At 48.6% G+C, this 13,828-nt stretch overlaps 6 protein-coding genes across 6 annotated transcripts; 2 read left to right on the top strand and 4 right to left on the bottom strand.

The window, feature by feature from the left end:
* Positions 1-113: 113 nt before the first annotated feature.
* I303_103620 (uncharacterized protein) lies at positions 114-1,026 on the top strand (the record flags this gene model as incomplete). The annotated part of the gene is made up of 4 exons (XM_018406961.1): positions 114-201; positions 291-405; positions 480-868; positions 953-1,026. 4 exons carry the CDS (start codon positions 114-116, stop codon positions 1,024-1,026), a joined length of 666 nt encoding a protein of 221 aa, XP_018263769.1.
* A 390-nt stretch (positions 1,027-1,416) lies between these two features.
* I303_103619 (uncharacterized protein) lies at positions 1,417-3,273 on the bottom strand (the record flags this gene model as incomplete). The annotated part of the gene is made up of 1 exon (XM_018406960.1): positions 1,417-3,273. The coding sequence occupies one exon, from the start codon at positions 3,271-3,273 to the stop codon at positions 1,417-1,419; it is 1,857 nt and encodes a 618-aa protein (XP_018263768.1).
* Positions 3,274-4,078: 805 nt separating this feature from the next.
* On the top strand, positions 4,079-5,112 carry I303_103618 (uncharacterized protein; the record flags this gene model as incomplete). Its single annotated transcript, XM_018406959.1, has 2 exons — positions 4,079-4,235; positions 4,340-5,112. 2 exons carry the CDS (start codon positions 4,079-4,081, stop codon positions 5,110-5,112), a joined length of 930 nt encoding a protein of 309 aa, XP_018263767.1.
* Positions 5,113-6,121: 1,009 nt separating this feature from the next.
* On the bottom strand, positions 6,122-9,366 carry I303_103617 (uncharacterized protein; the record flags this gene model as incomplete). The annotated part of the gene is made up of 8 exons (XM_065968790.1): positions 6,122-6,385; positions 6,502-6,815; positions 6,886-6,954; positions 7,018-7,131; positions 7,209-8,773; positions 8,869-8,930; positions 9,041-9,257; positions 9,359-9,366. The coding sequence occupies 8 exons, from the start codon at positions 9,364-9,366 to the stop codon at positions 6,122-6,124; spliced, it is 2,613 nt and encodes an 870-aa protein (XP_065824862.1).
* A 507-nt stretch (positions 9,367-9,873) lies between these two features.
* Positions 9,874-12,758, bottom strand: I303_103616 (uncharacterized protein; the record flags this gene model as incomplete). The annotated part of the gene is made up of 11 exons (XM_018406957.1): positions 9,874-10,007; positions 10,078-10,103; positions 10,184-10,510; positions 10,582-10,725; positions 10,784-10,845; positions 10,915-11,055; positions 11,127-11,242; positions 11,300-12,032; positions 12,091-12,167; positions 12,245-12,548; positions 12,642-12,758. The coding sequence occupies 11 exons, from the start codon at positions 12,756-12,758 to the stop codon at positions 9,874-9,876; spliced, it is 2,181 nt and encodes a 726-aa protein (XP_018263765.1).
* A 48-nt stretch (positions 12,759-12,806) lies between these two features.
* On the bottom strand, positions 12,807-13,433 carry I303_103615 (uncharacterized protein; the record flags this gene model as incomplete). Its single annotated transcript, XM_018406956.1, has 4 exons — positions 12,807-12,896; positions 13,019-13,090; positions 13,262-13,354; positions 13,428-13,433. The coding sequence occupies 4 exons, from the start codon at positions 13,431-13,433 to the stop codon at positions 12,807-12,809; spliced, it is 261 nt and encodes an 86-aa protein (XP_018263764.1).
* Positions 13,434-13,828: the final 395 nt, after the last annotated feature.

Raw genomic sequence — 13,828 nt, 5'->3', positions numbered from 1 at the left:
TTGGCACGCGGATTCAAACTTGGCATAGCCCCACTCACTTTATACTTAAACACCTATCAACTCGATCGAATCATCCTTCATCCACACTTTCATTAAAGAACGAACATCCAGCAATGATATCAAGCATAACGACACTTCTATCGATCGTCCTGCTACTGGGAGCTCAGAACGTCAGGGCCGCAATCTGTTACGATGGTTATGGTGAGTTTTCCGCGTCAATCGCTAGTGGCGATGTCAAATTCACCTTCCCGATCAATTTTGCCCCTCAATTGACAAACGTCCTCTTCTAGGTCGGCGATACTACTGCAACGGAGGACTAGCCTGGGGTGCTAGGCTCGGAATTGGTCTTGGGATTGCTGTTGCAGTGGTCGCTGCCTTCGCTTTGTGCGGATACATGAGGCGAAAGTGAGTCCCCGAAGTCCCCTCGGCTCTTCTCCAATGGAACGGACTGACCTGTAGATGTGGTGGAATGTTTCCAGGCAACTCCGAAACCAATTCTCCAAATACAGACCTCCAGCCCTCCCTTACTCCAACAACAACAACCAACAAGGCCAAAACCCCTACGTGAACAACCCACCCCCTCCTCAGGGGTACCAAGGCCAAGCGCAATCGTATTACGGTAACTCGAACTTCAACGGAAACCCATACGGCAACAACCCTCAACCCCCTCAACAGGCCTTCCAACCCTCCATGGCCGGTCAATACCAATCTCGGAATGACACTGGTGTCGGTGCCAACAATGCTGGCGGGGCAGATGATCATGAGCACGGATACGAGTGGGCCCAAGCCAGAGAAGCTGAGAGGTTAGAAAGGGAACAAGCTGCTGCTGAGGGCGGTAAAGCTCCCCCAGGTTACGATGTCGCCACGAGTAAGTGAAACATCCACCTCGGACCACTTCATGGAGCGTTCTTGAGTGGATCATTAATGGCTGATATGGTTTGATATGAAATAGGTGCCCAAAATACCGGAAGTAACAATTCGACGTACCAGCCCCCTGCCGGTCCTCCTCCTGGAAAGACCACTTAGTCCCGTCTAACTTCCTATTTTCAGACGTAATTTATCCGTGCTCCAATCTTATATCAACATCAAGTATAATCTGTCACAATTGCTTTCAAGCAGGATATGTAATTTTTCTTTCCTTCCACGTCGCTATCGTAGTCAGTAATTAGCAAGTCGCAAGTCGGAAAAGTGAATACCGCAAATAGAGAGGATTGATTGAGTTTGTCAGCTCACAATATACATGAACCAATCGTAGTATGCATCATTCCTATAATCGCAGCTGTACATTTTCGAAACTGCAGGCAGACAAAAGCGTCTGGACTGATCTGTGTCAGGTAAATCCTTACTGAACTTAAGACTTTTGCGTTATATATTTATACAACATTACCTGTCCAGTATCGGACCCATTGCAATTGATTAATGACCACTCAAATTCTGTACAAAATCGCTATACGGCTCAAACCCCAATTGTCTAGCCTGTCTCCTATATCCATCTTCCGTCATATTCAATCCTTCGTCACTATTACCAGCACTATGGCCATTACTTTTGTCGGGGTTTTTGTTCTTGTGCGGATAACAATTACACAAATCCTCTTGCAGGAACCCCATCTGACCCCTCTCGACCCTCTCTTGGGCCGTCAATAACCCACTAGTCGACGCGATGAAAGTAACATTATTATTCCAATATTCATCGTTGAATACCCCTCCTCCAATATCTCCAGGTGGGTTCTTCGTATACCCACTCAACTTATCCTGATTCTCAAGCTCAAGCTCATTCTCGTCCTCACTTGACCCTTCATCCCCTCCTCCGAGTCCTACTCCTCTTTTCGATATCCCCAATCCACTTCCTATGAACTTATATCTCATCCCATCCATCTTCCCCTCAATCGACTTAAGTAATACGCCCCTCAACCCGATCGTCCTACTCAGTATATCCACTCCTACTTCCTCCGGTCGACGGAATATCCTATGATCGTTCGGCCCAATGTACTCGTTCGGCCCTCTAATATGATTCGTAGTTTTATAGCTTGGTCGGACAAAATGGAATTCCACCTCCTTCAGCCATTTCTGATTATTCACAAAAGGCAGACTTTCCGACGTGAGGGCATGCCATGTAAATTTGGTCATTTTCCATTTATCCATCCCCAGGGACACCTCGAGCAATTCCTTGGAATAACGGAATACAATATCGGTCGATAATTGCGCTTGGGCCGATTCGGGGGTGTTATGGTTGCGATAGAATGGTCGATCGCTTAGCTTTAGTAATGATTCGTTTCCGCTGATTTCAAGTTCAAATCCTTCTTCCGCGTGATTATCATGATCACCGTGATATTCGTTAACCAATAAGGAGTTCGACGAACCGCTCGAAGTCTGCGCGTTCGTTGTCGTCGGCGTTGGTTGGGAAACCAAAGTCGAAAATGCATCATCCGGTTCGCGAGGTACAGCATATTTGAGCGCTTTGATAAAATCGTGATCGTGTATCCGCCTATACGAGCTACTCAGATCTTTGACATTATAATGTTTCCACTGAGCCAGCGAATACAGCACTTGAAGATCCAAGACCAATCTCCTCAAGCCAGGGAATAATACTTGAAGATTCTCGTCCTTGTTTGTGTCGGTCGCTTTGGTTTTTGACTTTGAAGTCGAAGCCGAGGTTGAGGTGGGAGTAGTGGTATTTGTTGGATTTGGATTGACGATATGTAAAAGAGTTTGAGCCGTCGTGAAATCCGGTATATCCCTAATGATCAATTTCCTTATCATCCCTAAAGCAGCCTTCTTCCTCTTGTTCGTAATCTCATTGGCTTCTACCTTGGGTCGAGCCTTCCTTGCTGGTCCCGATTGTAGATCTATATCTTTCGAACTCGAATTCGAACTCGTTAACGAGTACGAATACGAATAACGTTTCTTCTCCAATTTATCTTGTTTGACCTTGGATTCGTCCTCCTTGGTGAACTTACTAATACTATCAACGATGTCCTGCGGTGGCTTAAATACGAAACTACCAGGTCCCTCTTTAGGTCTGATCACCGTTGAACCCCATAAGAACGTTGACCAGTTCCTCTTGTCCAGCTCGACTTTCCGGTACAAATACGGTAGAACGATGTTATATACCTCGGAGTTGAGAAGACATAATTTGGCGAGAACGGAGGGAGATTGGTCGTAGGAGAGTAAGAGTAAGAATACTTCGAAAGGCAGATGAGGCACCGAACGGATGTATGGCTGAATAGGGGATTTCGTGTGTCGCTTAGCGAGGGTGGAACGCATGAATGACATTGTGCCGGATCGTAGGGGTATCGAGTACAGATTGTCACGAATGTATTAAATGAGACAAGAAAAGCTGAGGATTTGCTGTTGGATGAAACCTTCGAGCAGTTGAATCACGGATTGAGGTGGGTGTCCATTTGTAGTTCAAACGTTCGGCTCACAACGTCGCACGATCCCGGTGAAAGCGGAAAAGCTATGCTAAGATAGTCTCGCTTCGGTGATCATCGATGACTGTCCGAGGACAAGGGTTTCTGAGGGTTTGAACTTGTTCCTGCTCATGTTGAAGACCTCCTGAGGTGGCGATGAACGAACGAACGTGCTTATTGTTCTTCGAGTCATGATGATCTGCAAGGAATGCCTGAAAAGCGGTGTTCATGTTCCCGCGTCATTTCACACACGGTATCAAGGTTATCTACCGGCTTATCTCGAATGTCTTACGGCCGGACCGATATCCGCCGCACCTCACGTCAACCTTCGCAACCGGAGAGCATGTAACTCAGCGGTCTGGATATAGACCATATCCTCTTTTCATCACTTGGAATATCTCTAGCGTGAGCGAGAACAAAGACTCTTTACAAGGTTTGTATTGTGCACTCAAGTACGACATGCAACGCGTTTGCCCGCTTCTCTTCACAAAAAGGATCTGAGCCATGTCTTCTTGAACGGCCGTCATGGCATGCTCGATAGACTGTATCTTCTGATAAACACACATATATATTATATCAGGCTTTCCAAATTTTTACTCCCATATTTCTGCATCACATACACTGCCCCTGAAGCTTAAACACACCGAGCTCTATCACACTTGTGCGCAATGCCTGTCCTACCGATTCTGAAACCACGACCCGATCACAATGGATCCAAGTACGAGACATCAATTCAGCATGAGATATCGCAAAGTATCTACGCCGCTCTGGAACCACTCGCCACCGATCTCGGACTAACAATTGCTCAAGAGCCAATGGAAATGTGTCAAAGTTGAAAGTTCTTACAGGATACCATCTCGACAGTTAACGCTCAGACCCGTAACATCACCTGACCGATGCGTGCGGATGCCCTGCCCCACACATCACAGTCGCCTCTCAATCGAGCAAGTGGCGAGTAAGGGACCAAGACCAATATACTCTCCGAACAGATACTCAGCTTCACAGGGATCATTCCCCCTCTACCTGCACGGTAAGACCCCATAAAGTGTGCGCGAGCAATCCGATCACTTTCCTGATCCCTAATAACCTCAAGAACATTGCGGATGGAGGCACAGGTACATTCACGCTTGATGAATTTCCATTGGTCCCCAATCCTCTTGCGTCGTTCCGCGGGGAAGGTAGAAGAGGTATAAACTGTAGTTATCTTACATTGGGCGATTCCCCGAGAATTACTTTTACGAGTTACGCCAAAGCGAAGGCGAAATCGACTGCTTCTCGCCTCACTTCCACCGCGGAAGGAACAAGCAAAGATAGTGAAATTATTGTCAGACCTCGAGGGCAAAGCGTGGTTATCAAAGATCATCTAACCAACCTTGACGCTCGTTTAAGTCGGGCGTATGATGAGTTGTTCCAGCAACACGAAAACTATCTTGCCCAGATTGCTCACTTTGCGAGAACTAATCAAAGCCAAGAAACGGTGCTTCAAAAGGATGAGATTCCTGCTGCCGGTAGGAGGCATTGGGGTGGAGAAGTGAAATCCCTCAGAGATGACCTGACCGACATGGCTTGGAAATACGTCAGAGCGGAAGTGCAAAGAGATTCCACCGCACCGATCACTTGGACCATCGAGCCGAAATACGACTTGGTCCAGGACAAGATCGTATGTACGACTACGATCAACAGCAAAAACGTCGAGAGATGAGTCGTTGTTCATACTTTTATACAGTGATTCTTCGTCTTTCGCTGTGCGCTGTGGCGGCTCATATCTACAGTGGTAGACAAGACACCGTGGGTATGTATCACGGTGGGAAGGAGGGAGGCTAAGGCTTGCATGGGGTTATCATATATTGTCATGTCTGATAAACACGTGCCGTCTGTGGAATGGTCCCTCACGTCGGCTGCTTCTCTTGCTACATTTTGACATGCAACGGCGCTATCGCACGATCCCAATCAGGAATTCACACACACAGCGCAGGGTGACTCCCGGCTGTGTTCAAGTATTGGACGCAGAGGGTGCCATCACCACTCAATCGTCGGCTGGCTTGGGTAGGACTCATGCTTCATCTTTGGGAGTACAGCGATTCTTGGGTATGTTATAGATTCTGTAAGTCGCAAGCCGTCTGTTGAAACGATGGAGCGCAGTAGCGCTTTGATAAAAACGTCATAAACGTCTAAGCCGTCCGCCGATATGTTCGGCTCACCATCACTGTATGTATCTCGGTCTTCGCCCCCACGGTATCCCGCAAGCAAGTCGAAAGAAGTCCCTCGCATGTTCAGTACCTGATGTCCGTAGAAAATTGTACATCCATTCAACGACGCACATGCTGCTGTGCCATGCTACTGTCGAACACTCGCCCTGTGCTTGTCACTTTGTCATTGAGTACCAGGCCAGTCGATTACTTTAAGCATCGATTGCATTCTGCAGTCAATAATCAGATAGATCTTTCCCACATACGCCATTCGTTACAAGGTACGATTGAGACACTCGATTCGACAAAAATAAGCATACAATAATATGTTTACGGATTTACAAGGACTGGGTCAGTTTCTGATCAAATTACAATATTAATCAGGAAGGTACCGATTTGTACAGTGTAAAGGCTTGTTGGTCCAGCTCACTCGCAGACCACGGATTTCCAATCATCCCTTTCGATCGTACGTGGTGCCAATATCTGACGGGATCCATCTTTATTCAAGGTTTTGGCCTCATTCTAAGCCAATCCCCATACGCCTCCACCACCACTCCCATGCCTCCTCAGATCCCACTCAACGACCGTCCGTTCCGTGCCGCTATACAACCAATCTCCGGACGGATCAAAGCCTACCCCCGCTATTCCCCACGTACCATTCTCGACCCCTTGACGGGGTTTCGAGTTCGCGTCTGGATCGGCCGTCCCGCTCGGGATATGCGGGACGGGGATCACCACGTGCGTATGGAATGTCTGAGCGTCGATTAAATGGATATTGGAATTTTCCTAAAGCCGCCAAAGAAAAAACGAGATGATTTAGCCAAATGACAATGAATACTATTGCCACGCACTGCACGATGCACCGTTGATTTCGCTTTCGATATATGTAAGACCGGACATACCTCCGAAAACACCATTAGATCCCTGTCACTTCCTTCCGGACTGAATTTGACGACTCTGGCAGCTTCTTTGCCTGACGTACTGGTCCCTGTCCTCGGTGTACCGGTTATAGGATCCCGAAGCGTAATACCTTCAGGTCCAACGACGTTCCATCCTCCCGAGCTGTTGGAGGAGGTTGGCGAAGTGGACAGGTGCGACGCGGAGATATCGTTCATGAATGACGGCTGGTCAGAGGAGGAAGTCGAGGTATCCGCAGAAGTATGGAAAATGGCCAGAGGACGAGAAGATCGATGATCCCATACTGTCACCTGTCCATCTGCAAGTCGAGACACGATATGTTTTAGTTGTCATATCATAGTCCCTTGAGCATAAGAGTAAAAGCCCACCTTGACTTGCAACAGCGAACTTTCGCCCATCCTTGCTCCAAGCAGTAGAAAACCCAGCATCGGTGGCAGCTATCATGAGGAAGGTCTCTGAAGTTCAGCAGTATCCCCATCGAAAAAGAAGCGAATACTCACCATCATACACTGCAATCTTCCGGAACTCTTTTCCTCCGTCGATGACTTCAAAAATCGTCACCTCCGTAGAATCGCCGACCGAAACCATCGTTCTCAGATCAGGCGATAACGATGCTACGGTAAGCAAGCCCAAATCAGCTGACCCGAATAATCTGACTCCCTAAACGCAGACATATCGGTCAATAGCTCACAATGATTCGTTGCAACTTTGAATCTGGTCCCTCCAACCTTATTCAATTTACGCTCTTCCCTCTCTTCCTCCGGTTCTCTCCGTGCCATTCCCGCCCCGGCGCCCACTCTCATCCCAACTACTCGCTCGAAATTCTCCACACTTCGTCGCAGATTATCGTGTTCCACTCTCAAGCCTTCTGAGACCCTTTGCAATTCTCGCTGTATGGACCAGCTCTCCCGTTCCGCTAGAGTCAAGGGCGCGGAAGTTGAAGTCAGATGATGTTGTCGATGATGACTATGACTGTGATTGTGACTTGGGGTATGCGAAGTCCATTCGAAGGGGGTTCCATTCCTTGTCAAAGCCAAATTAGAGCTTCTCGGTGCGCCCAACCCGAGTCTATCGAGAGGTCTCGAAGCCAGGTCATCCCGCTCATTTGGAATGTACGAAGGGAGAGGAAGGGGAAGCGATCGTCGTGAATTTGAGTTGGAATCCGGACTATGTCGGGCCCTGCTGCCGATTTGAGGTTGCGCTTGTGCATCCGCATCATAGCTGACTGGCGGTCTTTCGATCGTGTGACTGTGTCCTTGATGATGCTGATGGTTATTTGACGCGACAGGGTGAAGCGAGAACATCTTGACTGTACAATCGTTATTCGAAATCAATATCCGCGGTTCATCAATCGTAGCTTTCCTGGAGTAATGGGTCGAGCGATGCTTGCCCGAAGTCACGGCGTTCGGAGGTGAAATACCTCGATGTCGTATGGAAGAGCTTGACGAGCCCGCGCTGCTCGACCGTGGTATAGGTATATCATGTCTCGTAGTGACTATCTGGATGGGGGGATGTCCATATCGTCTTTCTCCTTCGTGGTGAGAAGAAAAAGAGTGTCGGTTGAATCTTTCTCGCTCTCGGTCTCGTGCCGAGCTGAATGATGCGGTTCGTCTGGAAGATACCGAGGTATCTCTGACAGCGGCCCGGGACGCCGAAGCTGGATTTGGCAGATGAGGGATTCTCGGCGCATGTAGGAAAGGAACCGTATTGGGATAAGTCGCGACCGAGGAATCCGATATCGGTGAACGAGCTACTTCGTACTCGGCAGGATCATCCTCTTCCTCTTCTTCAGTCAAGATCTCCGTATCTCTATCATCTTCTTCATCCTCGTCAAGCACATCATCATCGTCATTCTCATACTCGTCTTGACTGTGCATGATTTCATCCTCATCGTGTATATCCTCCAAAGGTGAAAGAGGCTTCCTAGTCACCCATTGTCCTTTCTCGGTCTTTCCCAAAAGTACCTCTTCTCCTTCTGGTCCGTATCTACCTAGTTCCTCGTATTTTCTAGATCCACGACCGAGATAACCTAGCTTCTTCTCTTCGGACGTTCGTAGCCATTGCGCTGGCCATGTAGGCGGTATGATTATACTATTATTGATCGACCTCCCCGATAGAGTGGTGGAAATGACGAAAGGCTTGATCTTGGGTGCACTCGATGTGTATTTGTTGGTCAGAGGGTTCGGGTTGGTAGGTTGGGGGAGGTTACAGATGTATAATTCTCCATGTTGTCCACCACAAGCGAAGATCGATGAACTGCGTGCCCATACAAGCGTCAAGCATCAAGCAAAAAGTACATCAATGATCGCTCTTGTCATTGTGATCGCCGAATCGAGCCAGACTGAACTCACCTCGCGGTAAGACAGTTGGGTACGAAGTTCAGATTTAGCAATGGTCTTGTGCTGCCTGTGATCTATCCACAGAGAGTAATGCGCGAAGTCGCCTTCATGTCAGCTAACCTGACTGTATCCTTTCTCACCAGTCTATTCAAGCATAGAGCTAGGGTGAATAGACTGGACTTACACCTCGTTTGGTCGTCCCATCTTCGTCCTCGATAGCAGGCAACCACCGTTGTTCCTCTATAGTCATCCCGCGGGGGTACAGCACTCTGCCCCTTTCAAGCGGTAAGATGAGATCTCGCAATTGAGGGTGGATGATAGTGATCTTTGCTGATCGGACGAAGGTGGGAGTCAGGGAGATATCCCTCAGCTCCGAAGCGGACAGTAAGCAAGGTGGATCTCTATCACAGTGCCAAACGATATCAGTATCCGTCATCGCTCAAGGAAGGGGTCGGACGTCCAAGAGCTCTTGATGTGAAAGGGGGATTAGTACAGCACTCACCGAGCCATATTGCTGGGTAACCTTCGTCTTGGGTCTGCGACTAGACTGAACTATGTATGTGGTATCTCAGCAAGCATGGCAAGTGACAGGTAACGAGCTGCAGTGCACCAAGATCTGGATGTGTTGTTTGCAATACTACTACTGATACGACGGATGAGAAACAGTCAATTGATGAGGTATCAGGTGTCCGTCTCAAGATGACGATGATGCAATGGTGGTGGGACGCAATGGAATTAACCGGGTACTCGCACTGCCGTCAACCCTCTCACCCTGAGTGGCAACTTGCAACAGAATCATGCATTTGTGCATCTGGCATAGCGTTGTCGATGCTGTCGATATCGATGCATATGCTGTGGTCCCGTCATACAGGAGTGACCAGAAACAACAACATCCAATAATCACACTCAGGCCATTGCAATGCCTGCCCATAGTCCATACAACCATCACTTAAGCGTTTCGCACTGTCGAGTCCTGATACTCGCGATTGGCTATTCTGTTAAGTCTTAACACATAAATCATTCTTCTTCTCCTTCTGCATCTTCTTCTTGTCCATCGCCATTCGCCGTCCCATTGGGTTTGTTAGTCCCATTGGGCAATGTTGTACCTTCTTTATCCGCCTTCTTCGCCTTCTGCTCCTTTGACGGTCGAACTACAGCCACCATTTTCACAATCAGCTTGATCCCGATTGCTTTCCAGCGCGGTCCAAGTAGCCGACTTACCCCAATTACCTTTACCTACACCCGGTCTACAAGACATGATCATCAGCATCAACCTCACTCAACAGCTTACTGCTCCATTGGAATCGGTCCATGCAACACCACTTACACGGGTTGTTTCTTCACAGACTTCTTCTTCGCCTCATCACCATCACCATTTTCAGCCTCACCACTCTCCCTTTCCCTCTTCTTCTTGAGGGCAGCAGCTGCGGTCGGAGCGGCCGTTGAATCAGGCCGAGCTTTGACGATGATCTGCCCCAAACTTCCGATCTGACCATGGGCGGGATCGAATATATCGTCTTCCACAATAGAAAGGCCCGACTCGATACGTGCCGCGTAAAATGCATGTAAGAGCGCTGGGAGGTGCGTCGGTATGGTAGTCGCATTGAGAGGAATGAATGGAGGTGGAATAGGATAATCCGGCAAATCTTCTTTCCTATTATCGCAGCAACGCTTCAGTATTGAGAGAAACGATATTTAGGGGAAGATAGAGCATTGATCACTTACTCATCATGCGCAGCTGCAAGTCGCCGCCTCCGTCCGTAGAATAGTGAAGATGGTACTGTGAGGGACGATAATCCGAATTCCTTGTCGATACCCATATCCCGCAGACCCAGGAAATCTTCCCCAAGCTCGTCCGCGAAGTTACCACTGTAATCTGTATTAGCCTTGCCCCTCTAGTCAAAGAGTACAAAAGAAGAGGACTTACTCCATAAGCATTTCCCCGTTGTTCGCAAACATCATATCGTCCTCGATGACAGGTGCGGTGGTCTATGCGCGAACGGAAGGTTAGTCAGTTGAGATCACGGTCGCAAGGTGTCTAGTCTAGACCGAACTCACAACCTCCTTGAATGCCTGTCTGATCTTTCTCTGCATGTCTGTCACTTTGACGTTTTCTTTTTCGATATCATCCTTCAGATGAGCTTCCAGATGCTGAGTCTCGATTTGGCCATTCTCATGTAACGCGTGTAGCAGGATTTCCTGATTCAACCCCCGGAAGGTCAGCTCAGCAATCAAGCCACCAGAAGGGTAATTCAGCAAGAGCGACACACCTCAGCAGACATCTTATGCGAAAAGCCATCACACAGCAGTCTCAGTGTCCGGCCCATGTTCGAAATATGATCAACCGCCGCTCGGGTCATCAGATCCAGAGCCATCTCATTCGCCCCTAGTGCACGATAATCAGCTGTCATACCCTACTTTCGCTGGGAAATTCCTAGCTCACCTTCGAAGCCCGCATGCGCCAATAAGCCCGCACTAGCTTTCTTCAAATGCAAACTCGCCTCTTCTTCCCCTATACCACCTCCCACTTTCCTACGTAATTTCGCGCGTTCATTCTCCTCTCTCCTAAGGCGCGAGCGATCTAACCTCTCTTCACGCTTGATCAATTTTTCTTTCTCGCTTTCCAGTTCCCGTGAAGGCAGCAATCCGCCTTCCATCTCTATACGCTGAAACTCCTGTATGCGATGTATCGTATTTCTCGCATCGTGCAGGCTATCTACAGTCTGATTGATCACTTTCTTCAGGCTGACTGGCTTTTTCTTCTTGCCTGGAGATGCCTTTGTAGCGTCATCGCCGTTCGGTACGTCGAGTGAGGTTTTCAACCGCCTAATCCGTCTCTTCTTCAGTGGCGGGCCAGAGTCGACCATTTGGGGGATAGACGGTAAACCGCCAATCAACGAATCTTCGTTACTGGCTGACATCGCACCCCACCAATATCCCTCCAATTTCAAATCTTCATCATCAAATGCTGTTCCGCTCGCCGACGACGGAGGCATAGGGAACCAAGCTGGCGGAGCGTTGCCATATAGAATCTCCTTCGCCTTTCCCTTATCTGAAAAAGATGGTCCAGCTGAATTCAGCGAGACGGGTAAGAGATGGGTCATGGAGTATGGCGTCCTAATCAGTGCCGGAGCAGCTTCGAGCGATGTGTTCAACTGTGGTCGAAAAACAGCCGGCTACAAATAACCAATGTCTTAGCTGCGTTATCATCTACCGAAGCCGCTGAAAACTTACGCTTCTTCTGGAAACGCCATTCGCGCGTCTAGAAGTAGATGCTACGCTGGTCTCGCGCCGACTTCGCTGAGCTTGACCTACGACCGCCGTGCAGTCTAGTCAGCCCAGATACTCCATATTGTGTGGTGTGGTCTGGTCATGATATCAGACTTACCGTCTTGAGTTCCGCCGTCGAGCGTCCCCCCGGCGTCGCGAAAATCCGCCTCGTCATTCTGTCCGTCATCGCTTTCTCCAGCTGCATCCTCATCGCCGCCTACCGTGAGCAGGCTTTCTCCCCGAGCGCCTAAACCGCGAGAAGGACCGCTGGATCCTGGGGCGGGAGACCCGTTCACGCTGATTCCTTGGGATAGAAAGCCCTGGAGGGGATTGGCAGGTTTCTCATTTTTATCTGCCAGGTATTCCAGATGATGTTCCGCCTTTTGCTTCAGATATCTCGCGGCGGCTCTCAAGGGATGAGTCTGCATCCAGAATCAGCTCCCGCTTCAAATGTCCCGTGCTGAGGAGTATCTGCGTTCCACTGAATCGCTGAATGAAGAGAAATACCGACATACCTCCTGGCTGTTGTATTCGTAACAGTTTTCCCATATCAAAGCTAAATCGGTTTGGAAATCCGCTTTGTTCTTGTACTTCCTAGATTTCACATTTCGTAGTATCGTAGTCAGATCCATCGGTTTCTTGATGACTGTGTAACAGGAAAAAGGTTAACCTGAGCGGCGCTACAGGAGCATTTTGGAGCATGACTTGCCATCGTAATAATCGGGAGCATCTCGTTTCGACACCGGTCTCTGAAACGCTATGGACTCGGGCTACGGCACAGACGAGTCAGCTTCATGCCCCTGAAGGCGTGGAAGAAAGTCCAGTATGCCTCGTGCGCTGTCTCGGATACAAGCAGAGAAAATTGTGGTCTTGAGGGAAGATTGTGACTTACTGAACTTTTCAACTCATTGATTATTTTCTCCAAGCTGTCGTAGAATGCATCGGCTGACGATCTATTCGAGCTCTGCGATATCGGTGGATAATATCAGCTTTGCATGACCGATCCAAAGTGCTTGTTTGAAGGGAAGGGATGGAGTGCGAAAAGAGGGGAAAGACAAGAAGGAAAGTGCCAATTTGCCTCGAACAGACAGATCGCACCGGACCGTAACCGTACAACGGGGTAAAATGCACTCACTTTTCCAGCTTGTACCTCGGCCAACAATTGCTGGAACTGCGGATCTGAAAGATTGGGCGCATCTGGAATACCTTCCAGGAAGTTCAGAAGGTACTGAAAAAGTTGGATGCATCAGTTTGGCCGTATTTCTATCAACTTGAAATCGGCATCTAAGTGAAGAACTCACTTTCATAGTTGCGCTATTTTCGGCCTGGAATTACAATACCTCACAATGCACTTTGATCACTTCTTTTGAGGCCCCTCGATAGCTTGAGGTCGCGTCTATCGCCTGATAGGGTGGATGTCAGTGGATGGATGGATTTGATGGAGAAAGACGGAATGGAAGGTCGAAGGGTGGGTCTATTGTTGTTCCGGTTTACTGTAAAAAGATGGAGGAAGTGTTCGAACGATCACTGACGCGCATCCAAATACGGGTACATTAGCGCACATCACCGCAAAGGTCCGAGCGTAATAACCATAAATCAAACCAACAGCAACAACAACAACAACAACAACAACAACGACAGATCAAGCAATAAATTAGTATTCATTCGAGAGCGAAAGCCGCAAAGCAGCACCAAGCAAGGG

The sequence above is a fragment of the Kwoniella dejecticola genome, chromosome 4 (genome assembly GCF_000512565.2).
Source record: "Kwoniella dejecticola CBS 10117 chromosome 4, complete sequence".
NCBI lineage: Eukaryota > Fungi > Basidiomycota > Tremellomycetes > Tremellales > Cryptococcaceae > Kwoniella > Kwoniella dejecticola.
The sequence above is the reverse complement of the archived record's forward strand: the minus strand, read 5'-3'. Positions and strand labels throughout refer to the sequence as shown.